Source organism: Agelaius phoeniceus, chromosome 5 (genome assembly GCF_051311805.1).
Source record: "Agelaius phoeniceus isolate bAgePho1 chromosome 5, bAgePho1.hap1, whole genome shotgun sequence".
Classification (NCBI taxonomy): Eukaryota; Metazoa; Chordata; class Aves; order Passeriformes; family Icteridae; genus Agelaius; species Agelaius phoeniceus.
Window position 1 is genome coordinate 15889198 of NC_135269.1, and position 22801 is coordinate 15911998.

A 22801-nucleotide genomic window follows, 5' to 3' on the forward strand; every position below is an offset into this window, starting at 1 on the left:
CTCCAGAACCCAGCTGTCCTCCCTGCTCCAACAGGATTCTGTGGGGTAACATCACCCACAGGAGTCTGCCTAGGGAGTTGATCTGCTTGCTCTGTACCTGCTGACCCCTGCAAGAGCACCTCCTCAGCATCCCTGCGTGTCCAGAGGGTATCCCAGGTGCAGGGACAGGACATCTCATTGCACACATCTTGGTCCTGCACTATCCCTGAGGGGATACTGCCCCTCAGCCCTTCCTAGAGCTCCCAGCTCTGCAGCTCCAGCCGTCCCCTCTGTCCCACCCTGCAGGAATGACACGGGGCTCCTGGGGAACGCAGCCAAGGAGTTCCATGGAACACCCCAGGTGATCCTGCCTGTCCTGCCACAGCAGGCAGATCACTTCACCTGCACAATTTAATGGCAGCTAATCATGGCATGGTCCAGTGGCTGCCTGGTCAGGCTGCCCCTTCCAAAGGCCTTGGAAAAACACCAGGTGTTTGGAACAGCAGTGGTGACTTCAAATGCCTGCCTTGCACAGCTCTTCATGGTGAAACAAGTGTGAGAAATTACAAACAAAAACCAAAAAGAACCCTAACATAATAAGGAACAGCAGCGAAGTTTTCATTTTCTTAATCCTCAAATCCCTCCCCCACTTAGAAGAAAAAACATTTTTTGTGAAGAAAAATCAAGGAAAGGCTGAGAGGCAAAAAAGCAGAAAAGAAAAGCCACTGATACCTGTGTGCCTGAGAGTTTTTTTGCAGGATGTGGATTTTGAGGGGTGCTGTGTCTCAACCTGAGAATCACAATGCATGAGATGCATGGAATGGACTCTTCCTGCTTTGTCCTCAGAGCAGGGAGAGACAGAGAATTATTTTAAGGTCACTTGCACAATGATGTGTGGGCCTGCAGATCCCATTTTCTTCCCTCTCCAAATGATGCCAGGGGATCACCTCACCCAGGACTATGAGACCATCTGGAAAATATCATCCAGTGCATTATTTATTCCCTGTGCCAGAGGGATATTTATAGATAAAATAAATCATCTTGTCACAATCCAAACAAATAAGGGAGGCTGCAAGGCAGTGGAGTGTCTCCTCCCCCATCTCTGTGCTTGGCTTTGCCCAAGGAAGGCCCAACTGGGATCTTTTAAGTCCTTTCCAACCCAAATCATTCTATGATTCCATGATCCTTCCAAATTCAGCCAGTTTTGGAGAGCAGGTGGGAGCAGTTGAACCAGTCCCACACAGGACCAGCTCCCTCTAAGTCCCTTGCCCAAATCTGCTCCATAAAACCATGTAATGCTCAAAAGGATGTATATTTTGGACACAAAATAGGGTAATTTCAAAGGAGTTTCTCACAAGAAGTGAAACTGAGCAGTTCAGGTTATTATTCACTGTTTGGATCCAACCCACTGAACAAAATATTGCCTTTGCCTTTAGAAAGGAAAATCCCTTGAGCAAGTTCAGGCCAGCTCTCATTACAGGTTTCCTAAATTTATTAATGGAAAATTAAACATTTTCTTTAGATGGGAAGTTAGGTACATATCTGTTTCTCCAAAGTGGTTTCAGGCTCTCAGTTTGTAAACTAATGGATAAAATTCCCTTTGCAGCACCACCTAGTGTGGCTCCATGTTATTATGGTCATGGAAACAAAATGAAGAGCATGTGGCTGACCTTTCCCAGCTCAGGTCTGTCTTCCCAAAGGAAGTGTGTAGGATACCAACCATCTGGTTTATCCTGTATTTCCTTCCCATTGGAGGTTTATCTCATCATTCCCAGAAGTGAAGGAAATCCTGCTTCAACACAGCCTCTTCTTGTCCACTGGACCTGTGCTGGAATCACAGAACAGAATATTCCTAGCTGGAAGGGACCCATATGGATCATCAAGTCCAGTTGAGGGAAGGAGGTATTGGGTTTGGGGCCCTTGGGATGTGGCCCTTTGCAAATGACAGAGAAACAGTGATGAACCCCATGCTGGGGAACATAAAGCAGGTAGCAGACAGGAGAGGTGGGAGAAATGTTCCCTGACAGTTTTTAAGTTTAAGCAAGCATCAGAATTCTGTAATATGGATGACCTCATGTTTGTGTTTTGGTTTGGGTTTTTTTATGCCCTGTATTTTGTACTGCTCTTCCAGAGTAGGGCTGTGGCATTCACATTCCCTGAACATGATTCCTTAGCCCAGGATTTTCTCCTGGGACGCTGAAAGGCAGCAAGAAGCCCCAGAAAAAAGAAAAACAATTCTTATCTCATTTGCTTCTCCTGTGTTGTCCTCATGTGAAATGTGTTTAGAGATTGTTTACCCAAAAGTGATTGCCTGATTTGACTCTGGTGTGAGTTGTTTTGACTCATTGGCCAATTGGGGCCAAGCTGTGTCAGAACTCTGGAAAGAGTGATGAGTTTTCATTATCTTTTTAGCATTTAGTGAGTATCTTTTCTGTATTCTTTAGTATAGTATAGTATAGTATGGTATTCTTTAATATAATATAGTATTATAAAGTAATAAATTAGCCTTCTGATAAGATAGAGTCCAATGCATCATTCTCTCCCCTCGTCGGGGTTGCCTTCATTTACAATATAGGGCAGTACCTTCAACTGGAGAATAACAAAATAGCTGTTATTACCTCCTCTTCTAAAACCAGGCCTGCATCTTTCATGTGCTTTGGGCTGACTGTTCAGATGCAGCAGGGGGCCTGCAGCGGCAGGGACGGGAGGAGGCAGCTCCAGCCACTGCCGAGTGTGGGAAGGGAGCGGGAGCCGCGGCCCCAGCCCGGGCACGCTGCCCCCGGGCCGGCCACCAGCCTGGCACAGTGATACTGCGCTCCAAGGTCCCTTCCAACCAGGCCATTCCATGATCCATGGAAACACTGCAGTATCTCCATGTGTATGGAGCAAAGTTTATAAATACAGGGATGTTTTGATATCACTTGGGTTTTGTTGACATTTCTATTAATGATTGTTAAATTATGAGGGGAGATAACAGGACAGATAGGAAAATGAAGTTTGTCCCTATACTTATTTTTATTTATTTAAACATTATTTTAACATTTAACATTATTTAACATTTACATTTATTTAACATTAACATTTAACATTATTTAAACATTTATTTAAACATTTTTATTTATTTAAATATGTACATGCTTATGTACATGTTTATCATGTTTCTATAGATATGTATATTATTATACATACATTTATGGGTGAAACACACAATCTTTATGAATCTGCCAGGCTCTGGGGAGATTGACTTCTTCAGAAAATGATGATTCCAATGCGTATCATGGTAGGCATTGGTGCAGTATGGGGTGGTACTGAGTATTATTAAATGGGTGCTGTAAGTGAGATACCTGCTCTTGCACCTTGTTAAAAGAGGGCCTAATTCTAGGAAATAAAACTGTTTGTCTGTCCCACATGAATTGCAAATTTCTCCAGTGTTGTGGTGTCGTTTTTTGGTTTAACAGAGTGAGTTTTCTTGTAGTACTGACTTAAATAAAACAACTGCAAAATACTGACATAATTTAGCTCCAATTCACAGAATTTTAGAGTTGCCATTTTTTTATTTGGTCTCATTCTCTCAGAGCAAATTTCATAACAATTGCAGTAGGTGTTTTTACAGTATTGAACATTATTTTCTTGATTCCTGACAACAGTAACTTTTCCTGTACCATCCCTTGTGATGGTTTATGGGTTGTTTGGCTTTTCTAGAGAAAATATTTACAGCCATTTTTGTCCACAGTGTTTCTGCCTTTCAGTAACATTTTCCAATTCATGAAACCTTAAATTTATTATTTTATATTATATATATGTATTTTTTTCCTATGCACAATTATCTTTGTTATCTGAAAATTGTATTTCATGTTAAATCCCTCTTGCTCCTCGTAATTATCATATGTTTTTCACCTTCAGCCCATGACCTTTTGGTGCCTTATTTTTATTTATTTTGACATATTATGTGATTTGCTTAATTTCTTTTCATATCAATAGAATCTTACTAAACCTGTCCAGAACCTATGGTATTATTGTGCTTGTGAAATTCTTCTGTGGGTAACGATGGACTCATTCTGTCAGTAAAACCTTATTCCCACGGAAAGCATTTGGAACTCCAAATCCAAAAGCTCAGCCCCAGTCCCGAGTGTTTCCATTGCCCGGCTCGCTGCTGTCCCCGGTTCCAGCGATGCCGAGCAGCGCCAGCAGATGGGGCCGGAGCGCTGCAGAGCGAGGCACTCCCAGCGCTGAGCGAGCCTCGGCGCAGGGCGATGCCGGTGAGGTTGAGCCCCCGCTGATCTCCTGCTGTCCGCTGCACTTTCCAGAGGAGGAGGCCCCGCCGCAGGAGGAGCCGAGAGGCAGAGAAGAGGCGCCTCAGGTTGTGGATTTGGAGCAGCTGGTGCCCGTGGGGGGCGTGTTCCACATCTCTGCCCTGCAGCTGCCACCCCAGGCCCAGGACGTCGGGGACTGGACCATGGTGGAGGTGAGGGAGGACAGGGAGCAGCCCTGGTGGCCCTGAGGAGCTGCTCCTGAGGTTTGTCACTGCTGTCACATGCACTGCACGCGAGTTCCTGACAGCAAACTGACCAGGCAAGGTTTACAAATCATCAGTTTTTCACGTGTGAAAGGTGGAAGCACAGTGGTACCAAAACCCACTGCTGGTTCAGCTCCAGGCTCTGCAGGCTGGTTGAGGACTGTGGGCACTGGGTTCTGGTTTCCTCTAGCACTGCCCTACCCCACAGAGGGCACTGAAGCTGGAAACCTTTAATAAGCAAAATTCCCAAAAAGCCAAACCCAGAGAGCAGGACTGTGGGCAGGGGAAGAGGCCCAGGATGTTCATTCCCAGCCCCTGTGACCTCCCCTTCCCTCTGGCACTGTGGGGACAGCGGGATTACAGCTGCCTTTGCCTCCCCTGCTCCCAGGCTAGGCTCTGTGAGGAATGGCTGTGCCCCGCTGGGCCCTGCCCTGAGGGTGCCTGCAGCAGCACAGGAAGGGCCCAAGGCCTCCTGGTAGCTGCTCTTCTCCTGCCTCCAAAGCTGAGCTTGGAAAGGTGCAGTATTAGCAAACCATTTTCAATGGGTGTTAAAAAGCTTTGCAGTGTTAGATGAACTCAAAGAAAAAAACTTGCATTTTCTGATAAACCCCTTATCTGTCCTTTTCCTCTCTTGCCAAAGCTGCTGGATGTTGGATTGGAGGTGTATCCATATTCCCCAGGAAAGGCTGAAGATGGCACACAGGAAGCAGTACAGATAACCCTGAGGCTCCCTGATAATGTGATTTATTTTAAAGTGCCTGTTGTAGCCCGATGGGATCCTGCAGGTCTGAACTTAAGACAAAAATTTATTTCAAATTTGAATAGTGGAATTTATACCTGAGTTGGACTCTTGTTACAATCCAGCTGTAAAGATAAGGGCCAGTTTGGAGCCCAGAAATAGTTTGGGGATTTGAATGTTAATTGATTTGGGGATTTTACATTTTCTTTTTATTACTACTTCTTTGGTTTGTTTTACTTCAGCATTACTGCCAGAAGCCTTCCATGTACATCTTTCCATCCTCTTTGTCCAGGCCAATGGTGGAGAACTGATGGCATCAGCAAGATAACCTATGAAGCAGAAGAAAAGAGCATCACCTTTAGCATGGGTGACTTTTATACAGTAGCCCTTCTCCAGGATGCTCACCTGAACCTGCCCTATCAGGCCTGGGAATTGCACCCTACTGGTGTGGATGAAGGACTCTTCACAGTTACTGCAGTCTTTGCAACCATTCAGATACAAATTAAGGTACTGTCAGTAATTTTTTAATCAAACATTTGCAGATAAAAAGCCCCATAATTATTGTCCCTGATTAAGAATTTGGGAGGCTTCTACAAGAGTAATTTGAATCTCTCTTCCTTTCCAAGCACTGCACTGGTTATTTAATTTCAGTTATTTACTACGATAAATAGTACATTTCACATAGCAGAAATGTGCATTTGCTCTGGAAAGTTTCAGTCAGTGCTTTGCTGCTGGTTTTGCCTTGCTGCATTCAAGCCTGTCCCACCTGTTAGAGAGCTGAAAAGTGTTCCCCTCTCCTCCCAGCTCTACCAAGAGAAATACAGGGAGTTCTAGCAGCCTACTACTCATGCTCCTTGTTTCTTCCCAAAGTTCAAGCTACTCATGATTACCCATCTGTTCATTGGTGTATAAATCAGTACACCAGTGTAATTTCTGATTCCTACACAAGGCTGGCTGAAAGGTCACAGCCCAGAGTAGCAGATGATGTGGGTAATACCCAGCAGAGCAAAAATATCAATATTTGAAGCCTAAACCAGAAAGGAGCTTCCATGACCATAAGTTGCTTTCACTGGTTTGTACAACAGGATAATCAGTGTATGTTGTCTTCAGTAGTGGTGGAAGAGGAGGAGGTGCTTTCCCACATCACAGGGAAATGGATGAGTCCTCTTGCCCTCAGAGCAGCTTTGAAAAGAGCTGGAGTGAACATTTTCCCAGCAGAGTACTCTCCCAAGTATGTCCCTGTGCCCAGGAAGGTGAGTGACAGAGGAGTTCCTGGTGGCTTTTCCCTGTTTTTCCCTCAGGTCACCCTTTGCTGCCCTGGGAGCTGCTGTGCTGCCAGCAGAGGCAGGGCTGAGTAAAGCAGGCTCTGGCACTGCTGCAGCACAGGGAGATGGAGAGATGTGTTTGTCTGATTTGTATCGTGGCCTGCAGGCTGCCCTGGCAGAAGGGAAGGCCTATGGACAGATGGCTCTGCTCTCAGCTGCTTTTGCTCACAGCAAGTGGAATGGAGAAGCAGGGCCAGAGCAAGTTGTGTTCAAGGTTTGTGGAGTCCCAGACTTCCAGGGCAGGCTGGCACTGACCCCATCCCCAGTTAGAAACAATTAACTCACCCGTGGTGGCTTCAGCCCCTGCCTCAGTTCAGTGTCACAGGCTGCACCTGAGAGCTCTCAGGGGACACAAGGCTCAGCAACAAAGACACTTGCTAAGGAAAATGGAACTGAAAAGTCACCAAGGGAGGCTTTAGCCAGAGCTGGGGTGACAGAGCTTCATGCTCTCCAGAGGCCCCTTGAAAATCAGCTATCTGCTCTGCCAGCTTTTTAAAGAACAGCTGGGACTTTCTTCCTGCCTGGAGGGTTTCTCTTGCTCCCTGCTGCAAAGCAGGCAATGAGCAACCTCTCTGTTGGTTTGTCTCCACCTGTGAACTAAAACACATGGTTAAAACTTCTCCCAGCCAGCCAAACACTCCCACGTGTGGCTGGACAAAGGCAGCACAGCCCACTGTGAGAGCTGCAGTGGCTGTCTCACTCTCAGGTTAAATGCATGGGACACACAAATATTGGAATTTGTGCTCTGACAATGACACAGGCTTCACCTCAGTGCCTTTCTTCCTGCAATAGGTGAGTGAACATCTCACGGCAGGTTCTGCCAAAGGCAACCACTGGTCTCTGCTGATGTTCGATGGTGAGAAAGTGCAACACCTCAAGCTCACTGAAACCAGTGAAGCTTTTTCAGAAGAGCTGGAAGAAGAGTCTGAATTTCACTCCACACTCTACCATATGGTAAAGGATTCTGCCAGCAATGAAGCCATGGATAAAGTGGAAAGAGCTGGCTGCCTGTTCATTGATTCTGTGTATCAGCTGCTCCTCGCTACCAGAGTCTTAGCATACTCTTAGATACTACTGCATGCTTTCCTTCAAAACTTTATTATCAAAAGCTTTCAATAAAGTTACATTTCAAGTCTTAAATCCTTTTCTATTCAAAAACACTGAAACAGGTTCTGAAATGCAAACATTTTATCTTTGTTCAAGCAAAATAAATTCTTTATTCAATTGTGGCCAGACCACCTAGACATGTTTATTGTTAGTTACGTTCAAAACTGCTGTTCTTTTGTAAACCTCAGTAGAGCTGAGATCCTTTTAGCTACTTTTAAAGATGACTTTTGTCAGAATAGGAAATTTTTTTTTTCATTTCAAGTCATGCTTTAAAGAAAAAAACTTCATCTGTCCCCCCAAAAATACCCACAACCCAACAAAACAAACCCAGACAAGTAACCTTAAATAAGGCCAGCTTCAGCTCCTGTCCTGCAGAGCACAGCCCCGGCAGCAGAGCCGGGGTTACATCGGGGGAGGGCCGAAGTGCCGCAGTCTTATGTAGGGCCACAGCAGCTGCTGCAGCGTCCTCCAGGCATTCCCACTGCACACAGGGGCTGCATCTGCTGGCCTCTGCAGGGACAGCCCCACCAGGAAGCTGGTGAGAGCAGCCAGCAGGACCAGGATGGACATGGACGCCCAGAGGGTTTTGTTGGCGTTGCAGAAGGAAGCCTTGAGGTGGGACGCCCGCGCTGACATCGAATTGTACCTGGGCAGGGCAGGAAAGCACAGAGCCCTTCAGGGTTTCCCCAAAACGTGCAACTCTTCCCACCCCACCCAGCCTTGGAGTAAACTAGATCTCACAAACATCAAGAATGACAGGTTGTTACTGTTTTGGGAGCTGTGCAGGGGGAGCTAAACTGTTCTGAGTTTAAAATACAGTCAAGGAAGCAAATTCTTGATAAGCTGGCCAGCTCAGCCATCCACCTATGCTCCCTGTTCCTCACAGTGGTTCTGAAGAGGATTCACAAAAGCTGCCTTGCAAGAGCAGCAAGAAATCTTGCTCCTAGAAAGCACTGAAAGTCCTGGCCTTTTGTTTGAACCCTCTTCTCAAGTGCACCTCCCAAACATGCCTTTAACTTGTGAAAGAAACTTACATTGACTCCAGGGTCCATTTGGGTGGGTGTTTTCCTTTTTCAGAGACACTTTCCTTCCTAGTTGGTTGTTCCTGTACTTCAGCAGGTGATTCCAACTGCTCATTCCTGTAAACAAGAATCAACAGCTCCAAAGCTTTGCCAAATTCACAACAGCTTGGCTTTATAGCCCTGACCAGGTGGTGAATTAAAAGCTCATTAAAAACTAAACCAGCATACCTGGGAGGAGGCTACTGCTGAACTTACTTGGTTTCAAAAGGCTCCTCTTCATACTCTGCCCAGGAATAGGTGCTGAGGAACCTCTGCAGTGAAGGGCGCTTCTCATTCTGCTTCACTCCTAGCCTGCCCCTGCCAGGTGTTAAACACATTTGTCCGATTTTCCCCAGCAGATAGAGAGCAGAAAATCAGAAATTTAGCAGCAGCCTACTTATTTGGTTAACCACAGACAAATAACTTACAAATTTAATTCCTCAAAATTAGGACCATTTAAAAAAACCCCAAATGAAATCAAACAAAAGTACAGATCCATCCGCTGTAGATATTCAGATTTCACATTTTAGTTCTAAAGTAAGAAAGTTGTGGGATTTTTTTTTAAAGCTCTCAATGCTCAATAAATAAAAAAGGTGAGCTCACAAGGCTCATTTACCTATTATAGCACATAAAAATAATGTGAAAGGTGTAGCCTAAACATTATTGTACCCAAGATGCTCCATAAACTGCTTACTACAGGCACAGCTAGAGTTGAAAAATATTTGCTCCATTCAAAGACAAGCCCAGGTGACTTTACCAACTGCTTGATCGCCTGCTGAATCTGTCACTCCGTTCATCCCCATCAGGTTCATGGAACTGTGCCTGGAGGAGAAATTTGCCACATTTACTGCACTGGCATTCTGATGCTTCATCCCAGCCAGTTTTGGGGAGGTGAAGCACCTCAGCATCCCTCCAGCAGCCCTACTTACCAGTGGCACCCCAATCCCTGCAATCCCAGCGCTCCTGGGCACTGTTGCAATGCTAACTCTCCGCAGGGCTGACGAGGGCTACACAAATAAGAGGCATTACTGGCTCTTAGCAAGGCACAACTGGGTTACCCACAGAGCACACAAAATACCATCTGGTTTGTACAGGCTATATTGAAAAGAGATGCTGACACCTAGCGTGAAGTAACACAAAGAATCCAATCTCAAGTGCAGATCAAATCAGCTCTTTCAAGCAGCATCTTTCCACAGTAAGTGCTTTCTGCCCATCTGAGTGAGGCTGGCTGCACAGCTTCTAGCAAAATACCAACACTGAAGGTAACTAAATTCCCCTAACCTGGCTGACAGGAATTCCTACACTCAGCAGTTTGAACTGCTCCCATATTTTTGTGCTAAACCCTCCTTTAATTCCAAGAGAACCACACATGAACAATATTTCTTAACCAGTGAGTGAGAGCCCAACCACTTTTCCATCTTCTAAGGGGGACCACTTAGAAGGTTGGTGGGGTGCCTGAAAGTAGATCCTCGTGTTTGATGACACCAGCCTATATTTGTGACAGAAAAGCACTAAGTCAAGCATGCAGCAGAGCACCAGCACATAAAACAAAAAAACCCCACACATACACTTAAAAAAAATAGAAATTTCATGTTGGAACCATTACCTTAAAGTTAAAAGGACCTGGTAGCTTCTTATTCATAGATTCATCTGTGAAGACATCAGACATCAGAGCTTTACAGTAGGATTTTGCTGCTAACAGGAGTGCAGTGAGTTTAATTTGCAGCCTAAGGTCTGACTTTCTGCAGTGTTTGTTTAGCAAAACACTCTCAGAAAGCAGAAATGAGGTCTCAGGAAAAAGCTTCCTATTTCATTAAATAAGTTCATAACATTTACACATCACCCATCCTCCGCAAGCATCAACTTCTGTCACTATCATCAAATACATTCCATTATTGAAGTAGTTTCCTGTCACAGGACTGTCTTTCGCAGTCAGGACTGCAATCCAAAAGGCTCCTGCAAGGATTTTATGGTGTGGAAGACTTCCCTTTTGGCATTTAAAAAAACATACCCTATTTTTCAGAAGAGTTTAATACATCCCTGGCAAAGCTACAAGTGCACGACACTGGCTGCAAACCTGGCTGCTTACAAATAGAGGCCTCCTGCACCTAAGGGGTTTGTAATTTCCCATGTAGAAAGGGTGCAGGCTGTAGAGAGCAGCCAAAGCTCAACTACCTAGAAATAGCTACTGTGACCATGCACCTAAACTTACTGCTCACAAGGAATAAGATTATCACCAGCACATGCCATGCACTTTGCTGAAAGCCAGGACATTCCTGTGTGCTTGCAGTGGTGTCCCACACACACCCTGAGACCCATGACAGTTTAGGTACAAGTTTAATTTCAGAGAGCTACTTTTAATAGTGTTAATAGATGGCTGTCCCCCCCCCATTTTTAGAAGAGGTGACAAAACCACTGTATAATTCTGTCACCAAAGATGCGGAGGGATTGTAGATTATATGACTATTCTGCAGCTATAAGGGCCTGCCTGGCAGGTGCTAGAGAGGGGAAAGAGGCTTTTCCTGGTTACCTCTGTCTCCAAGGGAGCTGAAGGACCTCTCATTCTGGAGCAGGACCTGCTTGAGCTCCTCGAGCTCGGCGTGCTCTTTGGCGTACATGCGCTTCAGGTTCTCCACGTGCTGGATCATCACCTCCACAGCCTTGCTCACCCGGCTCTCCTGAGGGAGCAGGCAAAGCAGCAGCTCTCAGGAACTGCCTCATGTTTGGAGATTTCCCCCTCAAGCATCTGCTCTCCTCTGCTATCCCACTTTTATCCTCCTTTTCAAAGCTTCACTACAACCCCTGTCCTGGCACATGGTACACAGGTTTCATTTCTCTGGGGATCACTCTTGTTGTAAAATCAATCAATCAATCTTCAGTTTGCCAAGCTCTTACAACTTATCATCATCACTTCCTCTGATCTGCAGTCTCAGCTGCCACCATGCATTTGCTGGTATTGCCAAGTCATTATTATGCTGCTCTGGGGTATTATACACAACTACACCTCACATTTGAGCAGGACCTGGTCATTTTGCTGATTAGCTGCCCTTTCCATAAGGTACAGAACCACCTTTGCAGCATCAAGGCCATTGTTACCACACTGCTTGGTATTCTGTACATCTCACTGCTGCAAAGTCTTTATTGTTTGGTTTTTTTCAACCAGAACCTTATTTCTGCTGTGGGTTTTTGCACAATTCTAGTGCAGCATAGCTGCTCTCAGTGCCTGGGATTCCTTATAAGGACACATAGAGAAGGCCAGGACTAAGCTGTTCTGACCAGTCTACACTACACACACCAGATTCCCAAATGCAATCCTGGAACCATAAGCCCAGCAAGATGTGGCTATCCCTTTGCAGCTAGAAGCTTTTAGCTTTGTACACAGTATTTTTAGATGGAAAGTGTTACCTGATTAATAGCTCCCAACATCTCTGCTCTGCTGGCAACTCGAGCTGCGTATTGGCTAAGGAACTGCAGGCTTTTCTGCAGCTTCTTAATGATCTCCTGTGCCTGGTTATCTTCTTCACACAAAGGAACTAAAGCCTAAGAGCACACATTGGTAAGAAAACTGGTGTGAATTATTAACAGAGAATGAAGGTTGACCTGATGACACTGAGAAGCTGCATTCAGGCCCACATCAACATCCTTAATCGGTGTAACTTGGATAGAGAGCTCCAGTGGGCAGAGACTGGAGCATAAAAGCAGCTAAAGCAGGGGTCAGATGTTTGTGCAACAGAAAAATTCCCTGCTGCCTGAGCATGCAATACACTTGGATCAGGGTTGCCCTTCGTAATCTCTCATAATTCAACAGCCCTTCATAATCTCTCATAATTCAACTGCATTGCCCCAGACCTTCATTCATATTTGCTCATCATGCATCCCCCATGCACACACCCCCACTTTAAAGAGCTGTTTTAAGAGACACTCACATCTACTTATCCCATCCACCCTGCTAGCCCTGGCCATACCTCTAACATATTCACAGCATTTGTGATCTCCTTTTTCAAGTTTTCTTCAGCCAGGTCTCGGGACCTCTCTTCAAGCTTCACTCTTTTGTCCAAGGTAAACAAGTCACACTTAAAACCTAAAGACAGCCTCAGAAATTCAGCCTGTTATGGGAGAAAAGATTTCAGAGGAATCCAAGTGATGCAGAAGTTTAAGTAGATTTGGTCACTGATATGACATTTGGGGTTATACCCTGTGACCAAAGTTTAGGAGAGATACAGAAGAATAAGGGAACACAACCCACTTCCTTAAAGCAGGTCTTCCCATCTGTAGTGATGGTGGGAATGTTCTGCAGCCAGAAGAGGTGACATCCTAGCAGCACAATGTGCCATCTGTGCCTTTTGACAAAACTGTCTTAAATCAGCACATTCTGCCTGGGAGGAGGTCACGGCTATGCTCCTTCAAGCTTGCAAACAAATGTCACAGTAGTGACAAGTCTTTGTTCAATTTTACAGATTTCCACCTTTCTCCATCCCATCTCCTGCAAAAATTTCCATTAGGCTTGGAAAGAGATTTCAGAAGTTAGCCTACAGAAATACATCCAGTTTAAGCTGGATCATTTTTTTACATAGGAGGAGTTTATCTACAAGATCTGATGTCTGAAATACTTCAGGATACAAGCAGTCGAGACTTACCTCCACTTCCTTCTCATTTGGGGAGTCACTGCAGGGGAAGAAAAAGAGCCATGGAACAGACTGTGGCTTTAAATTCATACCTGCAGGTGATCACTGAAAGTGGAAACACTTACGGATCATTTTGCTTGGTTTTATCTCCTTTAACGCCACCTGCAGTGGGTGAACTCCCTGAGAAGAGACCAAAAAAAACCCATTTTCAGACCAAAGTGAAAAGATAGCCTCCCCAAACCAACCTGTGAGAGACTTTTAAGCTTCCACAGAACCCCCTGTTCAAGATTTCCAGTGTTAAGCTCTCACCACTGAAAAGAACTCATGTGCCTCAGGTTCTGTTTGTTGTGAGGCACCACAGCACTGCCACCTGTACAAAGCCCCGAAAATCAGTTGTTCAGGCACTTCAGCTGGCATCTTATTAGCACAGAAATGGTTAATTGAAGGTTTTTGCTTCAGGATGTTATGCAATTTACTACCTCACCAGCTTTTAATGCTCTCCAAAGGCAAAAGAGGAGTTGATTTGAAAAGTAGATACGTCTAAGGAGAAACAACATCCTGCACCTCTATATCATGGATAGCACAGAAATGCTTCTTTTACAAATCTTTGGGGAGAACAGGAGTGCCAAAACTGTTTCAAATATCCCAACTCCTTTGCAGCTAAGAATTTTCCTCCTGTCTAGAGGAATGTGAAGCTGGTTAGATCAGTATCTGCAGAAATCAGAGCAGCAGATTTTGCATGACACCACTGTTCTTCTAGTCATTGTGATCTCCAACTGCAAGTACCAAGCCCTAAAACATCACACTTGGTGTGGGACAGGCAACTCCTGCACCTCTCTACACAGCTCTGGACTTAGCTTGTGCTCCAGTAACATGAAGGTGTGCAGCAAAACCCCCTTACCTTTCCTGCTGGGAACCACAGCTAGTGCTTCCTCACTCCGCTCTTTGTTATTTTTCTTTTCCTGGTCCTCTTCCTAAGGGCACATCAGAGCAGTTAGAGCAAGGGAGCAGCCACACCACCCCTGGAGGGGCCTCTCCCCTCCTTTGTCACTGCTCAGCCAACCCAGCTGGGCTTTTCACTGTCACCAGCACTCTTACCAGGTCTTGCTTCAAAACATTTTGAAACACAGGCTTGTGTTCTTCCGTGGCCAGGGAGGATTCCCTTGTGATCTGACTTGGTCCTGTGAAAAACATTCCCAAATCCAAATGTAACAATTAATAAAGCACACCCAGCTTCCAACACCCATCATTTTAGCCATGGGCCAACCAAGCTAAAAAACTGCACCAAATGCCATGAAAGACCACTGAGAAAGAGAGGAGGCAGCAAAGAACACTATAAAGACACATAGGAAGAAGTACAATAACTAAGATAGGAAAAAATCCCCATAAGAAGTGTTATATGTCTACAGCTGAGAATATAATGTACTTCCTATAGTTTAAGATGCAGGAGTTACAGTAATATTCCCTTGGATAAATAAATTTTATTATTTTGCTACCAGCATGGAGATTTTTTTTTGTTGTTGGTATGTTTGCTGTTTAAAGAGGCAGCTTTTAATTAGTATTTATACCTTTAAAAACATCTAGAATATTTTGTTTTCTTCTCTGTTTATGCAGTCACATAGATGTGAGCCAAAGAAATGGCACAGAGAAAAACAAAAAAAGAAAAAAACCCAAAAACCAGAAAAACTCCAGCTTCAAGTTGGAAGCCTGCAAGGGGAGATTTATCAGTTCTCATTTTAGGAACACTTTCTTTTCAGAGATATGCAACAGATAGTTGGACTCTCAGACTTTAAAGCTATTGAGACGTCGTTAAATTTGTTCTGCATATCTGCTTCCTCTCAGCTAAAGGCACCTGGATCACATATGAAAATTAACAGTAGAGGGAAATTAGTAGAAAGAAACTGCTTTTAAATGATGGGACAGAATTAGATTTCAGGAAGATAGTACCAAGGAAAGCAACAAAACCAAACAAGCAGCTGTAGTCTTATATTGAGGTAAAGATTAAAAAGATATTATAAACAAACACACATAGGTATTCTGCACTGCTTATTCAGATCAACTTCACAAAATCAGCTTATATACAGTGTGTACAGATGCTCCAGTTTTGGTTTGATTTTATAGTTTTTCAGTGGAAGAAAATCATGAGAGCTGGTAAGAATCTGGTGGGTGTTTATGGCTCTAGCAAAGACAGGACAATATTCAAATGCCTCTACCCTCATCTCACCTCTTGACCCATCCCAGCTTCTGGTGCAACAGCCTTGAATGAGAGGAAAGTGCTTAGTGGCACTGCTGAACTAAATAACTGTTTAAACCCACAAAAATGTGTTTTCTCTTGTCAAAATGGTCTGGAATTTTCTACCCACTCACTGTTTTACCAGCTGAGCAAGGCCCAAGGTCTCACAAAGTTGTTTCATGCTCCCTTGCCTGCAGTGCTGTGGTAAGAGGGGTAAAAAACTTTATTCCAACTCAGCTTCACAGAGGCTTGAGAGCACTGGCAAGTGAAAACACTTGCAAAAATAGAAATTCTCATGTTGTTGCTCTTACTCAGCTTCCTCACTTCAAAGATGTGCTGGAAGCAAACCATTTCCTCCGAGGGTGAGCAACAGGCAGTGCAGCAGCCACCGTACCTGCCATGGGAGCAGCTGGCTCCTTACTGCTGCTTGTCTCCACTGCCACAGAAGTTGGCACATCTTCCCCTCTCTCATGTAAGCCCTTGGAGGAGCTTTCCTCCATAGCAAGGCAGCCTGCAACACCAGACAGCAGAAACACAGCTTTCTTTGTTCAGTAAACACACAGACTTGGGCACATCCAAGACTCCCAGTGTCCCAGGTTAAGGACTCACCTGGTACCAGTGCTGTGCTTTCCACTGAGGATGCAAGAGCTTCTTGGGCTGATGGTAAGTGATCACTGCCAAAACAAAACCCTTTCAGATACTCATCCACAGGATACAGATCTTAATGAAGTATTTTAAATCTTGCACAAGACCTGACCTGGATGCAATCAGCATGGCTGGTGGTGTTGACTCCTCATGGTGAATCTTCAGAGAGAGAGAAGAGCGAGTATCAGAAGATCAATGCCAGTATAAAACTTGTATGTCAAAACTTTGACTTTCCCAGCTGCACCTAAACTACTCCAGCAGTGAAGAACTAGCTGGTAAGTTCACAGATTCACCCACTAGTCTAAAGCCATCTCAGGAATGTTGTACTCAGAGAGGTGTTTTTGTTCCCCACTCTGTGGTTGGCTCCTAAGTCACATCTACAATGACCAACAAACATGTTACTGCACCACCCCTGCTCCATCTTAACTCTGTGCATCGGGAGAGATCCATTTTCAGGGTCTGGAGCCCAAAACCTACAAATGAGGTGCACAGAGCTTCACTTGGCTGTAGAGATCAGACTCATTAGGTAAATATAAAAGTGCCGATAGTCACAGCACGAGCAAGCAGATGGTTCAGAACACTTGTGTGCTGTGTTGTACATCAATGTTATATCTGACAATTACCCAGCCCCTTCAGAGGCCTCAAGCCTCCCTGGTGTGCAAGCAGCAGAGGAACAAAGCAATTAAAAGCTGGCAGTTTTGCTCATGTTCCTCTAGTTGCCACAGTGTGGTTTTGGACCTGAGCCTTATCACATCACAGACAAAACCAATATCCTCTTGAGGCTTTGAATTTCGAGGGAGGTGCTATTTGTGCAATATCCCTCTTCTGCATTTCACCCTGGAAAGCTCCAGCTTGCTTATTCAGTTGTTGGATTGGTCTCTCTTTATGGCTGAAGATACAGGGGGGAACTGATGAGCTTTAAAGGGTTAAGTTGGTAATGACTTGTGCTGAATTACACCCACTGTTGAAGAAAAGCACCAAACAGAAAACAAAACCAGCCCAAACCTCCTGCTCTCTCCAAGAAAAGAAGGAAGGAGGGCAAACAACAGCTCCCTACACAGCAAGCACCCAAGAGCACTACTGAAGTGTGTGTGGAGAAACAACAGAAAAACCACATCAGCAAGTGATTGCCTGTGTTCTGGTATCTTTCCTACCCCCTTGAAATGCCCTCAGAGGACACAGGAAACCCAGCAAATGAGAACAGGAGGTATCCAAGGGCCCTGGTCATTCCTAAGAGTGACCAACTGCTCCCAGCATTAGGAAGTGCCTTTTCCCTCCTCCCTGCCCTGTCAGAGCTGGGCTGCTCTTGCACAGCCCTGGCCCAGCCAGGTGGATGCTTCCCCTAATGCAAATTTAGGCTATTTTTATTATTGTTATTTGAATTCTCTCATAAGTTGAGGAAGTGCAGCAATACATTTGCCTTGTTCTGGCCATTGGGTCTGCAGAAGTATTGGGGAGGGAGAATACCATCATGTTAGAAAGAAAAGAAATCTAAAGGGCTTTTAAAACTAATACACAGCACCCAAGCAAATAGAAAAGCCCTTGCATCACCTAGAACTGAAATGACACATTATGCTACATTACCTATACCTGACCAGATGGGCACGTGGTCAGTGATTTCTGTTTGCAATGAAGAAAAGCCCCCATGGATTCCACATAACAGGAAAAAAAATCCTAATTAAAGAGAAACACCACATTCTAGATTTTTTAGAATAAAATAGAATCACACAATGGTTTGGGTTGGAGCGGACTTTAAAGATCAAAGTTCCAACATTGATGTCCAAGGGACATCTTCCACTATCCCAGCTTGCTCAGACCAACATCCAACCTGGCCTTAGACACTTCCAGGGATGAGGCAGCCACAGCTTCTCAGGGCAGCCTGTGCCAGGGCCTCCCCACCCTCACAGTAAAATCTGTTGGCACAGAGTGTTGGAGAATGGCACAGTCCTTTAATGATGAAGAACAGCCAAAGAAGATCCTGAAGCCCATCCCTAATCACTTTTCCCACGTCCATCCCTCCAGCGTAATAATCCAAGGGTTCTCTATCTCAGCCAATGAATTCTGGCCACAGTTGTGTACAACTCCTCCCAAACAATCATTAACATTTGGAAGACCTGTCTGGTTTTCAGGCTGTGGTACAACTTCCACATTTATAAAGCCAAACAAGAACAAAAAGCCCAAGTTTCACTTGGCTCTCAAGTGCTCCTTTATTAAGTAGCCCCTGAACTTCTATGGTGACAATGATTTGACACAAATAGAGTTACTTACGAGCTGATCTGCTCAAATACATCTGCAACTGCAGAGTAGTAAAACTCCAAAGAAAACTAGGGAGACTTTTTGTACTGAATAAGGATATGCAACTTTTCCTACATACCAGTGTTTAGAACAGATACTGGGCACAGCCCATTTGCCTTTTCTCTGGGCCAAGCTTAAACATTTTCATTTCCCCCCTTCAGAACATTCATGTGCAAAGCTTATACTAAAAAGTGATAACAAGGATGGAAAGAGACATTTTTGAGCCCAGCTGGAATTACAGGAAGCCCCAGAGCAACAAAGCACAGATGTTTCACACACCTTTGCACAGCTGTGACTTTCCAGAAGGACTGGATAAAGTAGGAACCATTGAGAGGATCCTCTTTAAGGGCACTTAATAGCAGCACAAGCTGGGAGTTCTTCACCTGCTCTACCCCCGTGTGCTGAAACCACAGAGTCCCCAGCACTCTTACTTTCTACCCACACTGCACTTTCTGCTTTGATTTACCACTACAACCAGACCATCCTGTACTCACAGGTGCCACACACCAGGCAGGTTCACCCTGAGGCTGGCTACTCTGTGGTCCCAAAAGCTTATTTCCAGATTTACAGAAACCACTGATCAATATTCTTCCACCATCCCCACCAATACAGGAGTTCATAAGCTCATTAGGAGCCCTGTGTGGTGGAGCTGAGGTCTAGACTTCAATAGTGAGGACTGAAGCACAGCTTAGGTGTGCTGAGCTGCAGCTTCTCTTGCTGCTGCCACAGGGGAACTGCAGCTCGAGCTCTAGATGCAGGATTCAGGGCAGCAGTGAAGGCATAGCTGAGTACACCAGCTGAAGGAAAGCTCCTCTACAGCAAAGATGGCATTTTTAAGCTGTTATATGGTGCCTGTGGGAGGAAGTGCAAAGAAAGGCAGTACTCCCAACTGAAGCATCCTGTGGCTCCTTGCAGGTGGAGAAAAGGAGTGAAAACACTCAGTTCTTCCCTGGCAGAATCAATTGTTACTGCAGAACCAGCACTATCTCCAGCCTTGAAGCCACATTTAAAACACTCCATAGCTAAAAGCATGACCTAGTTTTTGGGTCTTGATGTTCAAGACACAAAATATCAAGACATTTCATTTTATAACCAAGGTATTGCAGAAACATGCCCAAACAGAAGGGAACACCCCCCACAGCACCCTGCTGACTGGTGCCAGCTCCATCCACTGTGGAGCAGTGCTGATTTATAGCTGAGCCATCTGCACCTGGGTCTGAGCAAGGCACGAAATGCTCGAGCCTGTTCAAAACCACATCTCGGGCATCAGAGCCAGCACTCACCTCAGCAAGTGAAGAGTCCATCATTGTAATGGAAACAGGAAGGTCTGCATCAGTGTAGTCATCAGCAGAGCATATTTTCCACCTGGCAACACAGGCTTTATTTGCATATTGCCCAAACAACAGAGAGATAGAGTGCCCATTTTCCTTAAGCACATAACAACTGAAGTCACCACTCTCTGTGCAGTCAGTCAGCTGGTCTCTTAGGGAAGGAAAAATTCATCACCAACATCAATCTCTCCTCCCCCAAACAGCAAGAACCACCACCAGCCCTTTTCCCAACCTCCTCCACACTGCACTATTCTACAGAAAACCAGTGGCAAAAGCTTTGAGAGCTGCTGAGTCTCTTGCTGCAGACTGCCTGCTTCTGCACCTTCAGGAACATCCTCATCTTTTAAAATATTCACTGCAATTCACTTCAGCTTTCATAATCTCAAGCAGTTCAATCTCTATTTTAAAGATCTAAGGAGGCAACTTGATAGGCAAGGACCTCAGAATTCCTGCTCTAAGCTCTGCAAAAGAAAAAAAAAAGTGACTTCCTCAAAGCCAATAGGATTTTGGCACCTAATGGGAACACCAATTGTTAAATTGGTGTTAATTGTTAAATTAGAGTTAAACATGGAAGATAGACAAGAACACCTAAATCATGTCTCAGTTCTCCAGCATGAAATAGAAACTCCATCAGGGTATTTGGCTGGTTACCAGCAGTTCCAGTAAAGAATTCTGGTAGCTGTGAATAGAAGCAAAGTGCTGCCCTGGATCCCCATGGGCTGATCACCAGGTGTCCAGTATTCCCTCTAAGGGATGGCCCTGCAGTCGAATCCAGCACATGGAATCTGCTAGACCCTGTTGACTCTTCCCCCCTTTCACCCCAAAAAGGTTATTACATCACCTTACCTGCATCCTCCTGAGGTCACATCTGAGCTGGACACATGTCCAACATCATGCCTCTCCAAGGTGCAGCTGCCAGAGCTCTGCCTGCAAGGCTGGTCCCAGCTGTGCCCAGAAGGGTTATTTGGGCAGGAGGTCTCCAAGGTCAGAGCATCTGGTAAGAAGGACAAGCATGAAGAGAGGTGGTCCTTGGCAAAGTTGGATTTAGTTACAAGTTGTTGGGTAACTCTAAAATAACCAAGAAGCAGACCAATCAAGCAGAGATTTATAATGAGGCAACTTCTATCTTGGTAAGAAAGGCTTTGATTGTGTGGCCTCAACTTGTTCTGTAGATGGAGAGTTTGGCAACATGTAGCAAAGGAAGATTTGCTTCCATTCCCATCAATAATGCCTGGAATTACACTTGAACATGTATATTCTGTGTGAGAAGAGCCTCTGTGTGGTACCAGCTCACTTCTGGGAGAAACACTTGTGTGTGAAATACCAAATGCAGCACCCTGCAGCTCTGAAGCCCTGCAATGCATGGCTGTCAGTGGCTGCTTTTAATCCTCACAAGGCTCCAGAGTTGCAGGGAAGTTCAAACAACTCAGGAGTGCAGAAAAAGCAACAAGTACAATCTGCTGGGAAAGGTGGGGTGGTCAGCCTGGAGAAGAGAAGGCTGAGTGGACAGTGGCACAGGCTGCCCCAAGCAGCTGTGGCTGCCCCTGGATCCCTGGAAGTGTCCAAGGCCAGGCTGGATGGGGCTCTGAGCAACCTGGGATAGTGGAAGACATCCCTGTCCATGGCAGGGGGATGGAATTAGCTGATCTTTAAAGTGCCTTCCCAAACCATTCTCTCGCTCTATGATTTTATTCTCAGTAGCTCTGTTACTGCTCAGGTTGCTAAACCAGGACTCAGCTCAGCAGCCAAGGAGCAGGACATCCCAGTCAGAGGGAATGGGAAGAACAGAACTCACACCCTCTGGGCCCAGACTGACAAGCATCCTGTCAGGAATATACTTGGATGTATAATTTATACCAATAGTTCCTGAAGATTTTGGGAACAGTCTGCCAGGTTGACAGACAGCCACCTCTTCAGGCCTTTCACTGCAAGCACTGTAATCATGGTTCACATTCCTGGATTACATGCAGAAATAGGTTAAAGCCCACAACAGATTCTCCACATTCCAGCAGCACACTCAGCACTACTGAGACTGCTCTGTCAACTCTTTCTCTATTTCAGGTGAAAGACAGAAATGTCCAACACTACCAGGTCTTACCTAGCAAAGGGGAGTTGTGCCAGCGTGAAGCACCCAAGGGCAGTGCCCAGGGAAAGTCAGAGTACGAGGTGGGTCCTTCATTCCATGGTCTTTTGGAGCAGTGGAGCTGCTAATTGAAAAAATAAGAAGTGCTTCTGTTCCACTGCACTGAATACATTAATGCCACCAACTCCCCCCACACACAGGCATCTGCATAATGTAACACCAACAGTTACACAAATACATCTTCTGTGGCTTTTTTGTCTAGAAAAGCAGAAGAGCTCATATCTTTAATGGGCAGAACAGTTACAGGAAGAGGCAGGATAATGAAACTTTGCACTTGCAACAAAACGTGTTGGTTCAAGCTAGGTCTGGAAATAAATCCTACAAAACCAGGCAAGATGAGCCTGAGAGGAGAACAAAAGTAGCCACTTAGTTCTGTGAAGGAGGTAAAAAGAAAAAAAAAAAAGAAAATAATCCAAAACACACTATTTCAGCCATGCCAAGAGGTGTCATCTGAAGATGGCATCTGAGAAGACTCCTGAAAAAACACGTGCAGAGCTGTTTTTGACCTAAGGTTGCTTCAACAATGAAAAATGGAAAAGAAACGAAGTGCCATCTTCAGACTCTGATCCTTCTCAAGAAGCAATTTATCACATGTGTGTGTTGTGCTTCAGAGGAACCCAGCTTCGCAATAAAGTTTGGAATATGTTTTTGTATGCATGTAAACACCTGCATGCACATACACACATACTGATCTCAAATTATTTTTAAAGAATGTTTAACTCAAAGTTTCTCATGAGGAATGTTATTTATTTCCCTGAGGTAATGAAGGGAAAAACCCCCACCCAAATAAACCCAGCATCCC

General features: G+C 45.0%; 2 protein-coding genes across 3 annotated transcripts in view; one reads left to right on the plus strand and one right to left on the minus strand.

Moving 5' to 3' along the window:
- The first annotated feature begins 3388 nt into the window (after nucleotides 1-3388).
- LOC129119938 (dynein axonemal intermediate chain 7-like) lies at nucleotides 3389-7699 on the plus strand. 2 transcript variants are annotated; one of them, XM_054632182.2, is made up of 6 exons: nucleotides 3389-4444; nucleotides 5136-5280; nucleotides 5527-5741; nucleotides 6320-6487; nucleotides 6666-6773; nucleotides 7352-7699. In XM_054632182.2, the coding sequence occupies exons 1-6, from the start codon at nucleotides 4151-4153 to the stop codon at nucleotides 7625-7627; spliced, it is 1206 nt and encodes a 401-aa protein (XP_054488157.2). In that variant the 5' UTR covers nucleotides 3389-4150; the 3' UTR covers nucleotides 7628-7699. The 2 variants fall into 2 exon arrangements, with proteins under 2 accessions (XP_054488157.2, XP_077034504.1); XM_077178389.1 differs by lacking the exon at nucleotides 6666-6773.
- Nucleotides 7639-22801, minus strand: part of IRAG2 (inositol 1,4,5-triphosphate receptor associated 2) — a 35484-nt gene continuing 20321 nt past the window's right edge. The window contains exons 22-40 of the mRNA XM_054632180.2: nucleotides 21955-22063; nucleotides 20703-20850; nucleotides 19809-19890; nucleotides 16343-16389; nucleotides 16195-16259; nucleotides 15980-16096; nucleotides 14451-14533; nucleotides 14254-14326; nucleotides 13478-13532; nucleotides 13365-13392; nucleotides 12693-12833; nucleotides 12133-12267; nucleotides 11258-11405; nucleotides 10334-10377; nucleotides 9657-9734; nucleotides 9485-9549; nucleotides 8944-9045; nucleotides 8701-8805; nucleotides 7639-8312 (exon numbers count right to left, since the gene is read on the minus strand). Coding sequence (XP_054488155.2) covers nucleotides 8069-8312; nucleotides 8701-8805; nucleotides 8944-9045; nucleotides 9485-9549; nucleotides 9657-9734; nucleotides 10334-10377; nucleotides 11258-11405; nucleotides 12133-12267; nucleotides 12693-12833; nucleotides 13365-13392; nucleotides 13478-13532; nucleotides 14254-14326; nucleotides 14451-14533; nucleotides 15980-16096; nucleotides 16195-16259; nucleotides 16343-16389; nucleotides 19809-19890; nucleotides 20703-20850; nucleotides 21955-22063 — 1869 coding nt within the window. The 3' untranslated portion in view covers nucleotides 7639-8068. The remainder of the gene's footprint in view (nucleotides 8313-8700; nucleotides 8806-8943; nucleotides 9046-9484; nucleotides 9550-9656; nucleotides 9735-10333; nucleotides 10378-11257; nucleotides 11406-12132; nucleotides 12268-12692; nucleotides 12834-13364; nucleotides 13393-13477; nucleotides 13533-14253; nucleotides 14327-14450; nucleotides 14534-15979; nucleotides 16097-16194; nucleotides 16260-16342; nucleotides 16390-19808; nucleotides 19891-20702; nucleotides 20851-21954; nucleotides 22064-22801) is intronic.

What these genes read in the sequence shown, in the direction of transcription:
- LOC129119938 (XM_054632182.2), top strand. Translation starts at nt 4,151, where the DNA reads ATGCCGAGCAGCGCCAGCAGATGGGGCCGGAGCGCTGCAGAGCGAGGC. An exon ending in AGCCCGATGGGATCCTGCAG is followed by an intron (nt 5,281 to 5,526) that starts GTCTGAACTTAA and finishes CTCTTTGTCCAG; the next exon opens with GCCAATGGTGGAGAACTGAT. An exon ending in ATGTCCCTGTGCCCAGGAAG is followed by an intron (nt 6,488 to 6,665) that starts GTGAGTGACAGA and finishes CGTGGCCTGCAG; the next exon opens with GCTGCCCTGGCAGAAGGGAA.